The sequence below is a fragment of the Protopterus annectens genome, chromosome 1.part1 (genome assembly GCF_019279795.1).
Source record: "Protopterus annectens isolate FY-2018-M chromosome 1.part1, PAN1.0, whole genome shotgun sequence".
Taxonomy (NCBI): Eukaryota; Metazoa; Chordata; order Ceratodontiformes; family Protopteridae; genus Protopterus; species Protopterus annectens.
The window spans coordinates 1,104,829,461-1,104,852,082 of record NC_056726.1 but is presented as its reverse complement, the minus strand read 5'-3'; the positions used below and the strand labels follow the sequence as shown (position 1 = coordinate 1,104,852,082).

At 39.4% G+C, this 22,622-nt stretch overlaps 1 protein-coding gene across 2 annotated transcripts in view; it reads right to left on the bottom strand.

Annotated features, from left to right (window-relative positions):
- The window catches only part of LOC122809029 (zinc finger protein 260-like), a 128,686-nt gene that overhangs the window by 51,663 nt on the left and 54,401 nt on the right, over window positions 1-22,622 (bottom strand). Inside the window, exon 3 of one of the 2 annotated variants that reach the window (XM_044080234.1) lies at window positions 7,067-7,174. In XM_044080234.1, the coding sequence (XP_043936169.1) occupies window positions 7,067-7,174 (108 nt within the window). Of the gene's footprint in view, window positions 1-7,066; window positions 7,175-22,622 lie in introns of those variants that run through there. The other variant, XM_044080243.1, reaches the window with a different exon arrangement.

The following is a 22,622-nucleotide window of genomic DNA, read 5'->3' as shown; positions in this document are numbered from 1 at the left end:
TCTTGTTGTGTGCAATGCTGCTGCAGGAGCTTGGAAAGCTGTGCATTTGGCAGGTATGAGATGGAAAACTGCTGCACATCTAAGATGGACAGGTGTGTGTGTGTGTGTGTGTGTGTGTGTGTGTGTGTGTGTGTGTGTGTGTGTGTATATATATATATATATATATATATATATATATATATATGTGTGTGTGTATATATATATATATATATATATATATATATATATATGTGTGTGTGTGTGTGTGTGTGTGTGTGTGTGTGTGTATATATATATATATATATATATATATATATATATATATATATATATATATGTGTGTGTGTGTGTGTGTGTGTGTGTGTGTGTGTGTGTGTAATGCCCCACTCAGTGAGTACTGGTGGTTAGAGAGAACTCAGGATACCTGCTAGTGGTGCCTGAACCCCGTACTTTGGCTACAGGTAACACGAGCCTGAATTCCCTACCCACCACCATTTGTGAAACTTTTGGAAATTTTTGCCTCATATTTTGTTCTGTTCCTTGTAAAATCTGGTTTCTGAGTGTTTAGTCCCTTAAATGTCTGATGGTGCAGTGGTAGCATTGTTGCCTCACAGCTAAAGGTTCTCTGGTTTGATTCTTGGCTGGGGTGCCTTCTGTGTGGAGTCTGCATGTCCTCCCTGTGTTTGTGTGGGTTTGCTCTGGTGTCCTTCCATGTTACAAAGACATGTATCTGCAGTATTTCTCCCTGGGCCTCTGCTGAAAATTGGCTTTTGCTCCAAGTCAAACTTTTCTGGTTAACAAATGTTAAATAAATAAAACTGACAGGCATTTGAATTTCAGACTTCATATTCTTCAGAAAGTATATAGTAACACAAAACCTTTTATTCCTGCAATTTTCTAAGTTTATAAGATGAATACTTGAAATTTGTCCCGATTTTTAGGAGTGTATTCCCCCATTATTGGCTTCACCAGGTTTTTTGTTTTAAGGTTGAGAGCTATGGTGAGAACTGAATTCACTGAATATGTTTGAGGGCTGTATTCCCCCATTACTGGCTTTGCCCAGGTGTTTTGTGCTAAGAGGTTGACAGCTATGGTGAGAACTGAATTCACTAAATTGTAGCCATTTAAGTTTCAGTCTTCCTCTCTTTCACAAAACAGCTGATTTGGCATAGTGGTATGTTACTGTGACTGTTTTGCACAGGGTCCTGGGTCCAAGACTTGGCAGTGAAATGCATGGTGGTAACACAACATTTTATTTTAGCAACTTTCCAAGATTATACAAGCAATGTTTAAAATGTGTCCCTGGGTTTTCGGCTTGTGTCCCTCCCCAATACATTTTGGCATTTTCCATATTTTTTGTACTGCAACGTTAAGAGATACAGCCGAGTGTCGAGTAGATTTTACAAGGAGCTGACAGCTGCAGGGGAAGAGAAATTTAGTGCCGCTTATGCTGAGATGGCTTGCACTGTTAATACCACAACAGGTAGTGTACTTGCTTTTGATGCAGAAGGTTGTGGGTTCTACTCCCACAATATGTAGATGCATTAATTTGCTAATATTGTACTGTGTTGTAAACGGGGTGGATGCTGCCGTCTTGAGAATGTCCTCTTTGGCGAAGATACCTAGTAACTATGAACCCATCCGTTATTTGCCATCCATTCAATATTACTAGCTTATCATTTTTTTTTTTTTTATGTAACATAGGCAATTTATTCCTCAAGGGCAACAGGCACTTTATTTGTAGATGAAACAATGAAATATAAAGTTGTTTGCTAGCAGCAACCTCTTCATTTGTTACAGATCTTTTTAATGTGGAATTATTTAGATGACTTTTACTTCTGTAGAGATTGTGCATATTTACTGATACTGGTGGATTGTAGAAGTTTGAATAGACTTTTATGATGGAAATGTTCTCAGTTGGGCAGTTTTGTCATTACTGGTGCATGCATTTTGTTTAATTGTTTACTGGAAAAATGTTCAAAACAATAAATTTAAAACACCCTCTAACAACTGTACTGTATTATACAAGGAATATAATTTAATGCAAGCAGGAAGGTGCATCACATAACACATGTATGTTTTGTGTGCAAGGGGCCTATCATTTGAAAATAGCCCAAAGTTAATCTTTATCTGCCACCAGCCAAATGTATTTTCTTTGGATGTGGGTTTCAATGCTGTTCCAATAAATGTGAGTTTCAAGGGCAGAGAAGTTTTAATGCTAAGTCTGTTTTCATTGTGAGACAGCATTGCTTTGTTTAGCAGATATCTTGGTGTTTGTGCTGTAAAATGCAAAATAAAACATTCAAATGAAGTCTGAATCATCGTAGAAGTAAAGCAATATGCACATTAGTGTTTATGGTAAATGGGGTGAAATAGCCAAGTAATTGTTCATTGGAATGGCTGCAGGGGGGAGGCTCCATTCGACCATGATTTTGTGAGGGGGAAGGGTGGCAAACTCAAAGACAGTCCAGTCTGAACTATACCTTTCAACTGTCTAGATTTTCACAGAGTGAATAGATTTTTGCTTCTTATTTTTGGTTTGTTCCTCATAAAATTGTGGTTTTCTGGCAAATCATTTAGGAATTAAATCACTAAACAATGACAGACACTGAGTTTCAGACTTCATAACCTTCAGAAAAATGCATGCTAAAGCAAAACCTGTTATTCTAGCAACTGTCTCAGTTTATACAAAAGCAATTTTTAGTACTGTTTATATGTTCCCCCAATATATTTGGCCTTGTCCAGATTTCCTGCATTAACAGGTTGAGAGGTATGTGCAAATAAATTGCTTTATAGAATTAGACATACCCAAACATCTCAACTGACCCCGATTTTGGTTCAAAATGTTGCTCTTTTCCCCTAATAATCCCTCAGCAAAATGGCAATTTTGGAAGAAAACGTGGAGGTTTTACAATTAATGAATAACTGTAATAATTGTAGATTACTTTTATTTCAGAAATGCATGTAGATTCTTTTATTTTGTCAGCTGCTCAAGTTAGCAGTATTAATATTAAAATAGTGTCCCTTCTTTGACAGGTTCCCAGCTGTATTGTGTAGCTATTTTATATTTTTGCATCACGTGTGGTCCATTTTTCATAAAATTGTGTTTTTTTGGCAAATTAGTGGCAACTCATTAAAGACTGAAGTTAGAAAATAATGACAGACATTTGAGTTTCAGATTTCGTACCTTTCAGAAAATTCATACTAATGCAAGACCTACTATTATATTATCTTTCTAAGTTTATAAGAGCAAAATTAAACATTTTCCTTATTTTTGGACCTTTGTCCCACTTCTATGTATGGCTTTGTCCATATTTCCTGCTGTGAGGTTGAGAGGTATGACAAATGTGTCCAGGCCAAACAACCCTCTCCCCCATGTAGTGACTCTGGATGTGTCCAAGCAAGGCAAGGAACAGTTATGCAGTGTAAATGTGCAGACTATCCCCCATCCAAGGTAGACACAAGTACTACAATGGCTTTTCATCTGTCCTTGATTTTGCAGAATGTTCTGGTTTTCTGTCATATTTTTATACTTTTGATTTATGCTTATTATTACTCAGAAAGTGTCTGTTGCTCTGTGTTTAAGTAGCAATGCTTTAATGACCATCAGGTAAGCTTGTCTGAAATTGTAAGATGCAAGTAAGTTTTAATAAGCATACTGTTAAAGAACTGCCAACATTGAAAGCCTTTTTGTTGTTGCCATGCAGAGAATACTTACATAACTAGATAATGTATAAAAGGACAGGATTACATTATTTTAAGAAGCTCATTACATTTGTTGGAGATTTGCAGTCACCTTTGCAGGCTTTATTCATAAACTAAACAGAATGGCAACGTATTATGTGTGGTCCATAACCTGTGCAGGAATCCTTTAAGCAATGTATCTTGAGCTTGTTTCTTGTTTGCTTTTCATTTTTTACTTTGATCATGTTTTCCCCATGAAGCAAGTAGATAGTTGTTGTCAGGTCTTTTTGGATAAGAAATATTTTTACAAGTGGGGGTATCACAGAGATTGCTACTTTCAGCATGTTACTTGGTACTTTAATAAGGCTGAATATAAATTATAATTAGAACTGCAGTGCAAGAAGTGGTTTGAGTTGAGTGCTGCTTGTTTTTCTTATACTTGATTTTGACTGGCATTCCAGTAATGTATTTAAATTATTTTTTCATGCCCCTCAACCTTTTTGTTTCCATTTAGATATTAAGTAAGCTGTCATGCAGCTAATGAATTGAACTATTTTTTTCTTCTGCACTTCATTTTGTCTTGATTGGACTCTCATAATGATGGTTTAGTACCCAGGGCAGCGTAAAGTTTTTGTGGTTTTGATCTTAGCTCCTCCCCTAATTGGCCACACCCCCTCCCATTGATCCCCACCCATTCAGCTGTCTCCTACAGCCCCCCTTTGATTTGAAGTCACCAGCTTCCACTGGCAGATTGTAACACACACAATGTTATTTATGCAGTACAGTGTGTTCTGTGTTTTTAAAACAGAAACTGAAAGAGAGAGTGCGAGATCATTTGTACTGTATAAGAAGAGGGAATGATTGCAGTGCTTTGGCAAAACGTACACTAAAAATGGTAATACACACACATTTGTATTCCATGTTTTACAAGTTGTAACCAGAGTGTGAGGTGGGGTCTTAGTAAACATGACAGAAAACGCAGAACTACAGAGGATTTTAAGATTAGGAGCACATGGAGGAATGGGTCTGAATGACCATGTACCCCTGAAACCATGTACCCCTGAAACCAGTACTAAAGGCAAAGAAAATCAGGTGAATGTACTAAGCTGCTTCTGTGTTTTTACTTGCTATTTTTTATGTGCTGTTTTTAGATGTTGTTGCTTTAAAAGTAAATGCTCTGTGGATCAATTGGGATTCTGCACTGTTATGTTAATTGGCACTAAAGTTTAGTATAAAAGAAGTTCATTTGCTTTACTTTTTTGTCTGATGAAGCAGTGGTGAACAATGCAAAAGTGCTAACTTTTAATAAAGACTTGTGGATTTTACAACTGCTGAGCCTTGCCTTCCTGCCTCTTGCTGTGGTTTTGCTTTGATTTTTAAAGCAGATAACATGCACTATATTTCTTGCATTTAGCTCGTAGGCATACATTCTTTACATTTCTGCTGTACTCTGTTACATGTCGCTCACGTTCTATCTTTTTGTAAATATTAGGCATTTTCTGTAACTTTTATTGATACAGCAGCCTTTAATGTGCGAGTATTCTAACCTGGTTTCTCAGGACTCGGGGAATGTTTTATTAAAGGGTAGGTTACATTTCCACAAAATGACTAGCACTTTTTCATTGTCAAGATCAGTGCCAGTAAAACTGGAGCAAGCTTTAGACTGTTCTTCCTGCATTTATAATTTCATATTACAGTTAGCATGTATTTCTTATTTTTATTCCTCTTCTTTCAAATAGTTTCAAGTACTAAAAATCCACAAAGCAATAATCATCAAAAAACATCCAGAAGAGAACAACAAATCTCTTTGGTGGTTCAGATGCTTTAATAAATCCTTCAGCTTGTCTGTTTTTTTGTGATTTTTTGTGATTTCTGCAGTTTGTTTTTTGTTTTTACATCCTTCAGTTCCATAAAAATGATAAGAATTACAGCAGAAATGAATAGAAACAAAATGATACCAAGCAGCAAAGAGAACTGAATTGTAACTAAACCTTACTGTCGAAAGCATATCCACAACTGAACGGTATTTGATCGTACTGTAAGCTAAACAAAAACACTACCCACCTTACACGCTTTAACTTATAAACATCACGTGGTGCTGTTATTCCTCTTTCCTTTATTGTACTATAACATTTATATCAGGGTTTACCTTCACTCATGTCCATTTGGCTAACTTCCTCAACCTTCCTGTCACACCTGTATCTTTGTTCACCTCATATATCTCACTTTCATTCAGTTAAATGTCATTCTCTTTCTCATATACTCACACACTCTTGCCACTTTTCAACCTTTGCATTCAGTACATGGTTATTTTGGTGTGTATAAATTTTGGTCATAGTATAAACCTCAGTCCTTCTTACAACTAATCTGTATCACTGATCTCTGGAGTTTTACAAACTAAGCATTACTGTAGGTTTATTGGTTCATAGCTTAGTACTAGGCTAACTGCTCCTGTCGGTCATTTTAAATCTAGCCAATTAACCCACGTGAGAATCAAACCCTGCACCTTTTGTCTGCAAGGCAAATATCTTAACCATTATGTCAACCTCCCTTATACAATTTGATCAGTTACTAATTGATATATGGATAATGTGATTGCAACAAATGGTCTTGGAAATTATGTAAACTGCAGAACCTTTTTAATATTTTTGTCCTTTTTCTACCACCCATCATACTCCTGCTGTGACCATACCCATTTGTTGTCAATCACTGATGTGAGACACAGTGAAAATGCTCCCACCAACCAAGTAGTCATGAGGAGTTTTACTTTTACTGGCACAGCCCCCTCTCCTACTGGCTGACCATATGCTCAATAATACGAGGGCCTGATGTGCCTATGTCTAAGAGTGTGTCTATTCCTGCACATGATTCACATGAAGGCTACCATGCGTGTGGGGCATGTGCCCTTCCCCCAATAATGCATGCTGTGTACTTCCTTCTGAAGTAGGTGTCATCGACGCAGTGCATTAGACTACCATCACCCTTCCCCAGGATGAGTGAGACAGCATCAGTTATGAACTGCAGAACTCTTTATCTAACGATGTACATTTTATTTCCTCAGTGCAAGATGTGTATGTGAACAGGCTGTAGCTATGACATGTGACATGTTATTCTTTGTATGGACCTCATACTGCCATGAATTTAATTTATTTTGTCAATTGCTGTGAATTTACATAAATTCTGCCTGCCTCTGGTCTAAACCATGAATGAAGATGGTCCCAGGACAAGGTCACTTACCTGGTTACCAAACACGTTAATTAGTTAATTACTTTCTTTTTCTTGCATTTATAACTGATGTTACCTCGGTCCTTCTCAGTGTTATATCTTCATTATTTCCTTGATTTATCCCTCAAACATGAACTGTAAAGCCATTTATAAGTTCTTTAGCCAACTATTTACTTACTGGTTTGATCCGTTTTCAGTGTAGATGTATTTTGCTCCATAACATTAAATGGAAGCTCGTCAGGTTTTTCAATTAGAAGCAACAGCTTTACTAGTGGAACGTTGCACCCTGCATAATAAAAAACAAACATTTTGGTTAAAAATACATGCAATGCTGGAGATTACGTGGATGTATGACATTCACCAGGCATTTCTAAAGACACCGGGGATAGTTTTAAAAACAAAACATAAAAACAAACCAGCATTTCAGAGGACATTAATTTGTTCAAGAAATTGTTTTACTAGTTACTGGACTTAAAAACTCATTTACAAAAGACACCAGGTAAATGCATAATCCACTGGTATCACTGAGACTAGTATATAAACAGGACAGAACAACTTTCTGAACAAACTGTATATGGGATACGAAACTGGCATAAATCAAAATTTCAGCATAAACAAAACTTTCTACCTTTTTGACTCTGAGTTTGTATCTGTAATTACTCTGTTAATGCAACATCACATGGGCTGAATAATGAAAACTGTGTTTGTCATGTGACAGGTCAACAAGTCAGTGCTTTGATGAATGAACCACTGAATCTTGGAACAGTCTGTCTGTGCAAAGGATGCTGGGTCTAATGACCTTCTAGTGCAGCCTTCTAGAATCACCTGTAAGTGGTTCGTCCACTGTTTCATGTACAGAGAATACAACAGTTATTGCACAAGTGGTGTATACCTGCCTTCATTTGTACACATTAACCCAATGTCTGTCTGTGGTAATTACAGTATGTCAGTATACATATGTTGCATGCCTGCCTTCATCTGTGCTCTTGGAGCAGTATCTGCCCATGGTAATAACTGTATAGCTGGTAATGGCTTGTCTTCATTTTATATATTCTGAATCACTGTTTGCCCATGACAATAACAACCTGGTGTTTTCAGTCCTGCACCCAGAGTCAGTGACTGCCCAAGATGGTGATGGTATGAACTTCTGCACACCTGCTATATGCTTGTCCTCAATCTTACATCACGAGTGAGTGGGTGTCCATAATAATGATTGCAAGAATCAGTGCACGCCTTCTGGTCGCCACTCGCACATTCTGAGTCCGTGACTGCCACAGTGGTACTACTATAGCCCACTGGACAGCTGGTAAATGCATATTTTCTAAGGCATAAATAGGGTGTGTGAAGGGGATGGCCAGCCTGGACACAGGCTGACATGGAGTGCACTAGGCAGGTGCTGATGATGTAGAATACAGAACTGGTACTCATTTATGAAGCAGAGAGAATACCAAGGCTTTATAAATGAAGGCCAATATTGCATTTTCAGCCATGGCTGATTTAACTACAGCAAGCTGCTTTTTTATATTTGCAGCAAACAGCATGTTATAGTTTCTGAGCAGAAGAATTTTTGCACCTTTACTTTATGTTAAGATGGGACCAGCTGAGGGAACTACACAAGGCTTCAGATGACCTAACTATGGTTCTGGCTATCTAGTACAGTCTGAGTCAGTGGGTGCCTGAGCTGATTACATTACGAATTAGTGCACACCTAGTATGTCAGACTTCATTCATACAGCCTGGATCAGTGACTTCCCATAGTCAAGAGAGTATCCGAGTACACCTGGAGTCACTTGTAGCCTCTGAGTTGGTCACTGTCCATGGCACGTCTAGTATGTCTGCATCAATTCCATGTTCTGCAAAAAGTGTGTCCTTTGCTAATGGTTATGCAAAGTACCTTTATTAGAGGCACATTGGACACAGTCCTTCAGATCCTCCTGTATATGTGCTAAATTATATTTAATTAGTAGCTGACGGAGTTAGTTCCACAAAGCACAGGACCTGCTTTCAGGCAGAATGAAGACCGTGTTCACACAGATGGTTTATGTCAGGAAAATGAAATTACTGGGCACTCATGAAATTTATTGGTGATGCATGCAAGTAATCATTTACTAAAAGAAACTTAGCTTTGCTATCTCTTATCAAACTTTATTATCTGCATCCATTCCTTATAATGCTGATTTATACCAGTAGAGGTCTAGAAGTGCTGTTTCATACAGTTCCCTGTTTACATATGCTCATCATGGCTGGCCATATAATTTGTGGGCCTCACTATAGACCATTTTGGTGAGCACTCCCTCCTACCCCCACTTCTACCTCTTGGATTTTATTCAGGTTAAACATCAGGAATATCTGCTATTGAATATTTATTTATTTATTAATTTATTTTATTTAACATTTGTTAACCAGGAAAGTCTGACTTGGAACAACGCTAATTTTCAGCGGAGGCCCGAGTAGAAACACTCTAGATGCATATCTTTGTAATGTGGGAGGAAATTGGAGCACCCGGAGGAAACCCACACAAATGCAGGGAGGACATGCAGACTCCACACATAAGGCACCCCAGCCGAAAATCAAATTGGGGAGCCTCTTGGTGTGAGGGAACAATGCTACTGCTGCACCACTGTGGCATCTAAGGCACAGAATAAAACAGTACGTGTATTATGTAATGTTTTGTCATAAAGTACATTAAAACTAAACAGTAAGAAATGTGGTAATATTTTTAATAATTATAGGTTCATAGATAAGTGCTAGGCTGGCTGCCCATGTGGGACATTTTAAGCCCAGCCTGCCCATGTGGGACATTTTAAGCCCAGCCAATTTCCCCTCAACAGCGAAAATCACAGCTCTCAACCTTTCATCTCCAAATTTAGGAACACTAGTTTTTATAACGTGGAACAAATGGGCAAAATGTGGAACACATACTAACAGCTTACTAACATCTTCAACTTTAAAGGTCACAGGATGGTCAAAATGTGCTGGTTTTACTTAAAAACAAGATTTTTAAATGAATTAATATGAGTATTTTCTATTTACCATGGATATTAGTTAAAAAATTCCTAACACTAAGTAGGTGACAGAACCTTTCAATGTGGAACTTCAAGGAGCATGAACTTTTTATGACTCCAGATGAGGTATGTTCCTTGTAATGAGGTACACTTGACAGGTATGGTGAAAATCAAACCTGTATCTTATATCTCTAAGGTGAACATGTTCATTATGTCAACCACAAGACCACGATAATGGTCAAAATGTGGCTACAGATTCAAACAAGACAGGAAGTGAGATAAGGCATTAGATATTCTAAGGGATAGAATATCACATTTACAAGAATAAGAAATTAATGTGTATTACAATAAAAAAATCTTGTAATGCTGGACTCACTATTTTATGTTAAAAGTAACAATTAAAATCCACAAGTGGGATATGTCAAAGTCTTATGGTTGAAAAACAGGTTTATCTTCAGCTAGCGTCAGTTCCCTGTTACTAAGTGTGGGGGTATCTCTCCAGCATGACTGTGACAGGAGTTTGCACCCATTGTCATAATGCTGAGAATGGATGTAGGCCAGCTAATTGGGAAAGGTATTAACTGCTCTTCGGATGCCTGTCTCTAAAGGAATCAGTCGCACTGCTGTATCTGACATACAGGTAATCCTGGTGAAAAGCTTCAGGTGTTTTACATGGTAAACATTTAAAATGTCTTACCATTTGAAATGTCAGGACCCATTACAGAGAGTCCCAAAAGACAGAGGTTGAATGGCAGAAAAAATAGACTTACATAACTAAGTCCAAGATGACATTTTGTGGAATATGCTGTGGAGCTTTTCTCCCTGGGCGTCCACTGAAAATGGGCTCTTGTAGGCCAAGTGGACTATCCTGGTCATCAAACTGTAATAAATAAATAAAAATAAATACATATTCCTTTCTCTCCAAGATATGGCAGTCTCCCCCTCCCCAGAAAAAAAGAAGTTTGAAGTAGAACAGCAATTTTTGAGATTCGTTCTGCTCCAGGTTTTCTGTCCTTTTTTTTCTTTTGAGGCTTTACGGCACTTAGCATTTCAAGTGCAGACATTTCAACAGTGAGCCATTTTACAGAGAATGAGTAACCCCAGTGTATCAAAGTCCAAGTGTGCAGAAATGTTTTAGCAATGTACACAAGACTGACCACAAAACAGTAGACAGATCATCTACCCAGCTGGTCAGATAATAACAACCTCTTAATCCATGTTTGCAACCCTCATTTTAATCTAGTTTGCATCCACCTGCATTCTTAAACAACACATTTGAACTTCTCTAACCCCAGCATGAAAAATAAATCCTTCCTGTAATATTCTGTGTCTACTGACATGCCGAACCAGTGAGAAAAGAAAACAGAGGAGCAATCTCCGAGAAAAATGTAAAAATTTGAAGCATTAATGAATATTTTGGAAGGAGTTTAGGGTTACAAAAAATAACATCTGGTTACTGCTGTGTTGAACAGTTAAATGTGTTGCCATCATTAAGAAAACAATGCCTCTAGCTTGTCAATTTATGTAAAATTAAGACATTTGGAATTTGAGAATACTAACTTACTGTGGTTAAAACAACTGTAAAATGCAATCATTTGCATTTAACAGGATTATAGGTCGTTACTAGGCTATCGACCGGAGGTCATTTCAAGCCTAGCTGTTTCATCCCAATGTAATACAATAGATACTGTATTCAATCCCAGGACTGTATTTAATAATGGCTGCCCATGTCCAGGAGGGTTGTGGGTACTATCCCCGGTAAGAATTTATGGTACCCCATCCACTCGTCAAGGTTCATTTTAAACGGTGTCATAGAGGTGCTCTGCTTCAAATGAATTACCAACATATTCCAAAGATGTGGCAGTCGCTGAGAGACATATGTGTCCCTCCAATATGTCCTATTCAAGTCAGAGGGCATATTTAGATCCCTGGAATGGATGGCTCTAGTCCCATTTGATTTATGGATGTCCAGAGAATTCATTAGGCTTGGGTCACAGATTGCTCTGTAAGCCAGGCGTAAGTCTCCCCTAAGAGTATAGTGACATGGGATTTAGTTTGAGACTATAACTAAGACACCAGTTACTGGTCTGCATAGGACCCTCCTGAAGTATACTGACATTTTGGGATTCAGTAATTGCACCCAGTTTGCAGTCGACCCCCAACTTGGTCAGCCACAGGCCCTTAGTTTTGGCCTGAGCTTCTGAGAAGTATATACCAAACAATACGGGCCCATCACTGACCAGTGTGGCATCCCACTGTTGACAGGTCTGATGGCTGATGTGGAGTCACCAACTGTGATAGTGTGTGACCGATTTGTGAGCCAATTGGCAACCCATCTTACAACAAAGAGGTTTACATTCAATTTGCTAAGTTTATCGGCAATGCCTTAGTGTGGGATTGTGTCAAAGTACTTGACAAGTCAAGGTATGCTGTGTGCAAAGATTGACCTTGTCAATGGCCCTGATCACATTTTTGAAGAAATCCACCAGATTTAACTGGCAGTATCTGCCCTTGATGAAGCCAAAGTGGGTTAGATCCAGGGTGTGGAGGTCACCTATGTCTTTATTTATGAGGTCCATGATGATACATTTCATGGCCTAACAGATGAGGCTGGTCAGACTAATACACTATAATTCTCCGGGTCTGTTGCTAAGTCACCTTTGTGGACGGGAATAACTGTTGCTGTTCTCCATTCCGCAGGAGCAAAGCCTGCGGATCAGCTTTGATTGAATAGGTTCTTAATGGTGATACCAAATGGTGATACCGATACCAGGTCATGTGGTTAGGCTATGATTGAATAGGGTACTTACTAGTGATACTGATACCAGGTCATGTTTTATTTTGTTTGGAAGACAGCCTGGTATGCTCTCTGGTCCCATGTTTAGAAGACAGCCTGGGATGCCATCTGGTCCCATGTTTAGAAGACAGCTTGGGATGCCATCTTATCCCATAGAGGATGTGTTTTTTGCTTTAGACAAGGCTTTAATGACCTGCTCTTTGGATATGTAGGGTTGGGGGGAAGTTGAGGACAAGGTTTGTGATAAGTTTGAAGGGGATAGGAGAGTGAAATTTTCACCAAATCTGTCTGCAAGCAGGTTTGCTATTTTTGCGGGATCAGTGTGTGTGTGCTACCATTAGTCACTTGTTTGTCACATGCTTGGGTCCTACCTTTTAGGCTATGCACGTAGCTGTACAAGGCCTTATGGTTATCCTTGGATGTGGTTGCTAGGTTTTTCTCAAAATTACCCTTAGAGGATTGGACATGTCTTATTTGCCTGTTGAGGCTAAGGAGGGTGCTTTAACATTGTTTGGGCCTATTCTTAGTTTTCTTAGACAGCAACATTTTGCATTTGTTATAAAGTTTATTGATGCTGGATGTCCACCAGGGTGGCTTGTTTTTACTTGGGGGTCTGGCTTTGATTCTCACTGGAACAGCCAAATCTATGCACTTATACAAGTGATTGTACAGGGCTTCAGTGTAAACTTTGGTATAGCTACCACTTCCAGCTGGGGCTGGGGCTTGGAATGCATTTATACCTTCTCCTAGGAGGGTATAGCTTGCCTTGGTGAACTTTTTTAGTCTGACTTTGCCCTTTGCGAATTCTGGTGTTAGTGATTCGAAGACGACTGATTTGTGATCAGATTTAACTTATGAGGGTCTGACAGTTGTGGTGGTCCCTCTGTTTGTCATGTTAGTGAGGACCTGATCTAGTATGTTTGTTCCTCTTGTTGGGGTTTGAATAATTTGTTCTAGGGCATTTGAATTAAAGTCAAGGAACTTTTGTGCATGTGAGTTAGGTTTCCCATTTGATGTGGGATAATTGAAATCCAGTTGTGCCTGGTTTACCTATGTGCTGTTCTTGTTTCTTGGGATAATTGAAATCTCCCATGCCATGGTGTTTGGCAATATTTGGGTTGACTCTAGTTTGGTCAAGTAGGCCCTCGTGCACATCATGATTTCAGGAGGGGGATCTATAATTAGCGATGACTTTAATGGGGGTCTTAACCACAGTAATCTGAACTAGGAGTAACTTCATGGGGTTGTCCAGTTTAACTAGGTGGGAGGTAAATTTATCTTTAATATAGATAGAAACACCACCTCCTTTGGTTCTCACATGTTCGTCTTGTGGTCTGAAGGTATGGAAGGCATTGCAGCCTTGCAAGCCTGGAATACTCTCTGAAGCCAGAACAAAATCTAAGCAGTTCAGAAGGCCTCGAAGAACCACAATCCAAAGATGCCCAGAAAGATACAAATACAACTTTTATTTTCAGATAAACACTCAGATAAATATGTTTTTCTCTGAAGCCCTGAACCAGGTTTTTGTAACTGCACAGACATCTACATATTCTAATGATAGAAGAGTTTCCAGAGTGTGCAGTTTTTGGTATAAGCATTTAGCAGCACAACTCTTATTTTGTTATGATTAGTAATTTTAATGTCAGCAATTTCATTTTTTAGATCATGCCTAAAAAAAGGTACTATGGGGGAGGCAAGACCCTTTGCCAGCAACTGAAAGCCTAGCAGTGCCAGCTGCAAACTGTCTCTGGCAAAGCAGCAAAGTTTGCCAACCATATGTCATCCCAGGCTGAGAGAAACTGGATTCCCTTTGAATGATACCAAAAATTAAGCCAATTAATGAAACTGATTATTTTTGTTCATACTTGCACAGAGGTGCAGCAGTTAACATTGTCATCTCACAGCAAGAGGTTCTCTGGTTTTATTCTCAGCTGGAGTGCCTTCTGTGTGAAGTCTACATGTCCTCCCTGCATTCGTGTGGATTTCTTCCAGGTGCTCAGGTTTCCTCCCACATAGACATATGTCTGGAGCATTTCTTCCCAGGCCTTTGCTGAAAATAGGCTCTGTCCTAGTCAGACTTTCCTGGTCAACAAATGCTAAATAAATAAATAAATAGATTCTGTGGCATCATTCTAGGTGAGGGTAATATGCTTCCCAAGGCTAGGGACGTACCTGTCTGGGACACATACTTAGAGTTGTTCTAGGGCATTTGAATTAAAGTCAAGGAACTTTTGTGCATGTGAGTTAGGTTTCTCATTTGATGTGGGATAATTGAAATCCAGTTGTGCCTGGTTTATTTTTTATTTTATTTATTTATTTTACATTTGTTAACCGGGCTAGTCTGGCTGGATACATGTCCATTTTCAGCAGAGGCCCGAGGAGAAAAGCTCCATTAACAGTAATAACTAACAGTGATAAAAACTATCAAAAATTTAGACAAACTAAAAAATTTAAACACTCAGACATAAAAGCAAACAGCAAAAAAAAACCAAATGTGAAAAATAAGTAAGGAGATTAGGAACAGTTATTATGTAGTTTAGAAGAATTCAGAGGTAGTAGGAAAAGAGATAACAGTGGGGAAGGTAGTATTCCAATGAATTAGTTGCTAGGGAGAGACTGTCAGGGAAAGAAGAGGACTGAGAAAATAGTTGTAACATAAGGAGAGTCAGTAACAAATTCACTAGTTACAAGTTAGAATCTTCTTCTTCTTCTTCTTCTTCTTTCGGCTTTTCCCGGTTAGGGGTCGCCACAGCGGATCACCTTGTCCGCACATTGAATGGCAGTGGAGTTTTACAGTGTCGAGTTGCCAGCCCGGCGCCCAACCTTCCACAGAAGGCACACTCACACGCACACCTAGGGCCAATTTAGAGTATCCAATCCACCTGCAGCATGTCTTTGGGATGTGGGAGGAAACCGGAGCACCCGGAGGAAACCCACGCGACCACAGGGAGGACATGCAGACTCCGCACAGAAGGCACCCCAGCCGAGGATCGAACCGGAGACCCTCTTGCTGTGAGGCGGCAATGCTAACCACTGCACCACCGTGGACGCCCTACTAGTTACAAGTTAGAATAGTACAAGTTAATCCAGAGTACTAGTATTAGGAAAGAGTTAGTCCAGGGTACTAGTATTAGGAAAGAGAATAGCATTGAATTGAACTGAAAGTATGAATTTGGGAAAATATGACAAGATGTAGTGATACAGCATAAAGAAGGAAGAAGTAGGAAGAGAAAAGGAGAAGAAGGAAGAGTCAATAAGCAGGTAGGTGAAAAGAGGGATAAGTCAGGAGTAAAGGATAATAATTAAGAGTGAGGAGGAGGGACTGAAAAAGAGGTGCATTGTATGTTGAGGTCAGTCAGGATTAGCACATGGGCATAGCCAGTGAGTTTGAAGATGGTGTTTTATTTGTTTTTTGAAAAGGTTGGATGAGCTTAGGGTGGTCAGTTCTACGGGTAGTTTATTCCAATATGATCCAACAGTATTTGCAAATAAGGAGTCACCTGCTTTATTGTGGGATTTGAGAGTAGTTACTAGAAGCTTGTTGGCTGAGCTAAGTGAGGTAAGGTTTTATATGGGGTGATTAGGTTATTAAGTATGGGTGTATTGGAGGGTGGTGCAGAATGTTAAAAGTGATGACCAATTGACGAGGCGTATTAGGTTCTGAAGTTCTAGCCAGTGAAGTTTTTTTAGATTGAGACAATGATGAGTACGGAAAGGGGATCCTGTGGCAAACCTGGCAATACTATGGTAGGCTGTGTTAAGTTTATAAAGGTTGGCTTTAGAAATGTTGATAAAGGATGGAGAGGCATACAGTAATGTGGAGATAAGGTGAGTTTGGGCAAGAGACACTCGGGTGGTAGCACTAAGAAAGGGCTTTAGTCTGTAGAGGGCACCTATTTTCTTGTTTACGGTCTTGATGGTTATATCAATATGGTTATCAAAGCTTAGCTGATTGTCAATAGTAACGCCTAGTAGTTTGGTGGAATAGTCAGGTATAATTATAGTGCCATTACAGGACACCAGGAGAATGAGATTGGGGTGGATTTGAGGGTTGGGGTGAAGAGTAATAATTTAGTTTTTTTGGGATTGAGGAGGAGACAGATCTGTTGGAACCATTTTTCTGCTTTTGTAAAGACCTTTTGGGTGGAGGAGTGGAGTTCTTCTGGAGATGGAGCAGAGCAGATGAGAGTAGAATCATCAGCATACTGTATGCAAGTGGATGTTGGGAGAGAAGTGGGAAGGTTATTTATGAATATTGAGAACAGGAGGGGACCTAAGATGGATCCTTGTGGCACTCCGATAGTAACTGGGACTTGAGAGGATAGATGGTTGTCCCAGAGGACTGCTTGTTTTCTATTTGTCAAGTAAGATTCAAACCACTGTAGTGTTAGTGAATCAAGTGAGAGGGATTTTAAAGTATCTAGGAGAAGTTGATGGTTGACCATATCAAGGCTTTAGAGAGGTCCAGGAATAGTGCAGAGGAGAAAAGGTTTTATTGCTATTTTTATTGATCACGCCAGTGAAGGAGAGGAGGGCAGTGGTAGTACTGTGGTGGGGCCTAAAACCATGCTGAGAGTCTGCTAGTAAGTTATTTTGCAAGAGATGATGTAAGAGTTGATGGTGTATGCAGCGTTCCATGATTTTAGATAGTGGAGAAAGAAGGGCTATAGGCCTGAAATTAGAAAGTTCGTTGGAGTTTCCTCCTTTATGGAGGGAATGATATGGGAGATTTTCCAACAGGATGGGATAGTGGATTCGGTTATGGTTCTGTTAATTAAGATGGAAACTGGGTAAGCTAGTTCAGTTGCTGCTAGTTGAAGATATTCAGCTGGTAGATTATCAGCAGAAGGGGTACAAGGTTTAAGTTTTGAGAGTAACTTCTGTATATAGGTTGTGGAGACTGTATTAAGTGTAAGAGTAGGGGTGCTGTTTTGAGGAGAGGAGGTTGTTTGAAGGGAGGAGGGGGTCATAGTGTTAGCTAGAGTAGTGACTGTTAGGAGAAGAAGTTGTTGAAAGTATCAGCTATCACATTAGGTTGGGTCTGAGCTAGGCTAGTTGGTGTAGGTGTTTTGGTGTTTCCTGGGTGGAGCAATTTATTGATTCCTGACCAGAAATGTTTAGGGTTTTGGTTTTGTTGATACTGCAGGTAATAGTTCTTTTATCTAGATAGGTGAGTTTTTTGTTATGTTTCTGAGGTGTTTGAAATTTTGGTGGTCAGTTGGGTTTTGGTGGATCTCCATTTATTCCATGATTTATTTCTAGCTAGCATTGTTTGTTTGGTTTTGGAAAGCCATGGGGCTGCTTTGGAGCCTAGTCTAATCAATCGAGATGGGGCATGATGCTGGAGAATTTGTAGGAAGGTATTGTTAAAATGGTTAACTGCTTCTTCAAGTGGGAGGTGTTTTAGAGTTGACCAGTTATATTGTTTGATTTCATTACGAAAGGATGATAGGTTAAAATTAGTTTTGTTGTGTACAGTACGATATGTGGCCTGCTTGGGATTATTGTATTTTTGTTTAGTGATATAGGTAAGGAGATGGTCGCTGATATTGTCAGGGAGTATTCCAGTTTTATAAGAGATGTGCTGTTCTTGTTTCTTGGGATAATTGAAATCCCCCATGCCATAGTATTTGGCAATATTTGGGTTGACTCTAGTTTGGTCAAGTAGGCCCTCGTGCGCATCATGATTTAAGGAGGGGGGATCTATAATTAGCGATGACTTTAATGGGGGTCTTAACCACAGTAATCTGAACTAGGAGTAATTTCATGGGGTTGTCCAGTTTAACAAGGTGGGAGGTAAATTTATCTTTAATATAGATAGAAACACCACCTCCTTTGGTTCTCACATGTTCTTCTTGTGGTCTGAAGGTATGGAAGGCATTGCAGCCTTGCAAGCCTGGAATACTCTCTGAAGTCAGAACAAAATCTAAGCAGTTCAGAAGGCCTCGAAGAACCACAATCCAAAGATGCCCAGAAAGATACAAATACAACTTTTATTTTCAGATAAACACTCAGATAAATATGTTTTTCTCTGAAGCCCTGAACCAGGTTTTTGTAACTGCACAGACATCTACATATTCTAATGATAGAAGAGTTTCCAGAGTGTGCAGTTTTTGGTATAAGCATTTAGCAGCACAACTCTTATTTTGTTATGATTAGTAATTTTAATGTCAGCAATTTCATTTTTTAGATCGTGCCTAAAAAAGGTACTATGGGGGAGGCAAGACCCTTTGCCAGCAACTGAAAGCCTAGCAGTGCCAGCTGCAAACTGTCTCTGGCAAAGCAGCAAAGTTTGTCAGCCATGTCATCCCAGGCTGAGAGAAACTGGATTCCCTTTGAATGATACCAAAAATTAAGCCAATTAATGAAACAGATTATTTTTGTTTATACTTGCACAGCGGTGCAGCAGTTAACATTGTCATCTCACAGCAAGAGGTTCTCTGGTTTTATTCTCAGCTGGAGTGCCTTCTGTGTGAAGTCTACATGTCCTCCCTGCATTCGTGTGGATTTCTTCCAGGTGCTCAAGTTTCCTCCCACATAGACATATGTCTGGAGCATTTCTTCCCAGGCCTTTGCTGAAAATAGGCTCTGTCCTAGTCAGACTTTCCTGGTCAACAAATGCTAAATAAATAAATAAATAGATTCTGTGGCATCATTCTAGGTGAGGGTAATATGCTTCCCAAGGCTAGGAACGTACCTGTCTGGGACACATACTTAGAGAACTCAATCATGTCTCTCTCTTCATATAGTCTAGTGAGGTACATCTGAGGTCATTCACTCCAGCATGAGCTAAGATGGAGTCATAATGGCACTTGTTACCAAGAGACCTGAGTGCATGCATGATCTGATGAATCCGACCTTCTCCTTATCTAACCTGGTGAGTGGGACATCTGTGCGTCTCACTATGGAGTCTCCAATGACAAGGAAATTTGTTTTTTGAGTGTTATGCTTTAAAGACTTGGGAGGTGATATACTGGTGTTGCTATGTGCCTTGGGTGCTGTGGGAACTGTGCCCAAGTAGTGCTGTGGGAACTGTGCCCGTGTAGTGGTGCGGGAACTGTGCCCGAGTAGTGGTGCGGGAACTGTGCCCGAGTAGTGGTGCGGGAACTGTGCCCGAGTAGTGGTGCGGGAACTGTGCCCGAGTAGTGGTGCGGGAACTGTGCCCAAGTAGTGATGCGGGACCTGTGCCTGAGTAGTGGTGCGGGAACTGTGCCTGTGGAAACTGTGCCCGAGTAGTAATGTGGGAACTGTGCCTGTGGAAACTGCCCGAGTAGTAATGCGGGAACTGTGCCTGTGGAAACTGCCCGAGTAGTAATGCGGGAACTGTGCCTGTGGAAACTGCCCGAGTAGTAATGCGGGAACTGTGCCGGAGTAGTGTTGCAAGAGCTGTGCTGGAGTAGTGGTGCGGGAACTGTGCCAGAGTAGTGGTGTGAGAGTTAACAATCTCTTCACTGTTACTGTTTCGAGTGTAAAGAGGAAAACAGGGATTCAAGATTTTAGGTGTAGATACATCTCTTGCACTCTGTCCTAGAGTGAATTATTAATAGAGGGTTGTCTGTGTACATGAGGCAATTGCTACACTGCCTCAGGAGAGCCAAGTCAACAAGGCTGGCAGGACAAACAAGGGTAGTCCAACTGTCCATATTACTAGGTTTGAGGAACTATTATCACAAAGGAGGTGTTTTTAGTACTGATCTCAGAGGTGCTCTGTAGATGGCTATTTCTGTTGGGGTTTTTGGCTTGTGGTTTAATAGGTCACAGCTCACTAGCAAATACTTCTTAGACTGGAGATGTACTAAAGGTGAGGACTACATTAATCTACTACAGCTGTATCTAAGAGAAAAACTGTTGAAATTATCTGTCTAGCTATGGCACACAATTGCAAGCCAGTGCACGGGGCTGTGTAACACAGACAAAGAGGGGAACAAAGTGAGATACTAAATTCCTTCAAGGCATTAATATTTAAAGAAGACTTTAAATACACTTACAACAATTTTAACATTTTTAACTACAGCGAGTTAACACTCACTGTGGATCATTTCAAACTACTGGCCAAATTATTTAAATTTACCCCCAATACATGGGGAGCATTAGTACATTTTTACAAGATTTTAAATTGTTTTTGAGAAAGATTAACTTTTCCCTAATATTTCAGGGGAACAACCAACCATATAATGAGGATGTTTTGAGGCAGAAAAATACTTTCATCCCTCCCCTCCACCCCCAGTTAAAAAACTTTGAAATACTGGTCGAGAAATGAATTCCGGAAAAAAAACAACAAAAACATAGGAGGCACAATCTTGATAAAAATGAATTGGAAGTGCTTAACGACTGAAATATTAGGGTTATGAAACTTGACAAGGGGGTGGTGCAGTTATTATGAATACTTATTGGGGTACACTGACACATATAGGCAAATTTCAAAAAATGAGATAAATATTGCCTATAAAAAAATTGATTTGGGGTTAAATGATCTATTCTTGGAAGGATTGATTGATTTTAAATGACCTTCAGTATCTAACCAATAATAGACCGAGGGTGCCTGCAATATTTGGTATACCCAAAGTGCACAAAGATATGATGGATCCATCTAAAGCCAATAGTTTTGGCCGACAGAATTAAAATAGCACCCCTTGCCAAATTTCTGGACACAAAATTAAAAACTTTTTGTAGTATGGGCACCCAGATTTTGAAAGGCTCCTGGGAATTTTTGAAGGGCATTGACCCTAGTGTAAATTACAATCAAGTGACTTTGGTTACTATTGATATTAAAGACCTTTTCATGGTTATCCCCCACAGTATTGGACTTCAATGGCTTGAAGCCTACTTAGTTGAGAAATGCAAAGCCTCCACCAATGACTTACATTTGATTCTTTGGTTGATGGAGTTAATTTTGCATAACAATTTTATATTTTTGGGGAGAATTTTTCCACCAGCTCAAAGGGGTAGCAATGGGTGCCAACTGCGCCTCTACCTACGCCAACATAGTATTAGCTTGTTGAGAAAAGGAGTTCATCCTGGAATCTGAATTTCGGAATTATTGGTTGCAATACACCAGATTCTTGGGTGATATTTGTTTGTTGTGGATGGGAACCGATGAAAAGTTACAGGAGTTTTTAACATACATTGAAATAACCACAAATTTCTTGCATTTCACCAGTAATGTTTCTAAGAACACTTAGTTTCTGGATGTAGAAATTGAAAAGACTGAAAATGGGAATGTCAAATCAAAAATATTTCGTAAAACCACTTATTCAAACTGCTTTTTACATTTCAATAGTTTGCATCCCATGTTTCAGAAAAAGAGTTTGGTAAGGGGACAATATATCCGAGCCAGCAGAATGACTTCCTGTGATGTTGGCTTTGAACTAGAGTGTGATTTGTTGGATGCTCTTTTTAGAGAGAGGGGATAACCCACTGATTTCTTACAAGACATTAGAAATGATGATGTTTTGAATAAAGGCAATACATTTTCCTCGGTTTTGGCTATGAATTTTATAGTCAACTTTGAACAGATTGGTTAGGGCATATTAAACAGGGGGGAGAATAGTACAGCCTTCATTACTGAATATAATGCTGACTTGTTTTATTGTAATAATGTAGTCCAAAAGGAATGGGATAATTTTTTGGAACTCACCGATCTAACTCTGGTAAAAAAAAAAACCTGCCCTTGAAGTTTACTTTCAAGAGGGGGGAGGAACATAAAAAATATTCTCGAAGATCAAAAAAGATCTTCGAATACCAGTGGAAAATGTAAAGGAACATTTCGGTGTGGGACCTGTTCCCAATGCCAATATATTGTACACTGTGAATGGGTCTACGTACCCACTAGAGATAAAAAGATTAGTGGACAACCCACTTCAGTTGTAATAGTGAAAGAGTGGTCTACTTGGCCAGCTGTTCCACCTGTGGTGCATTTTATGTTGGCAAAA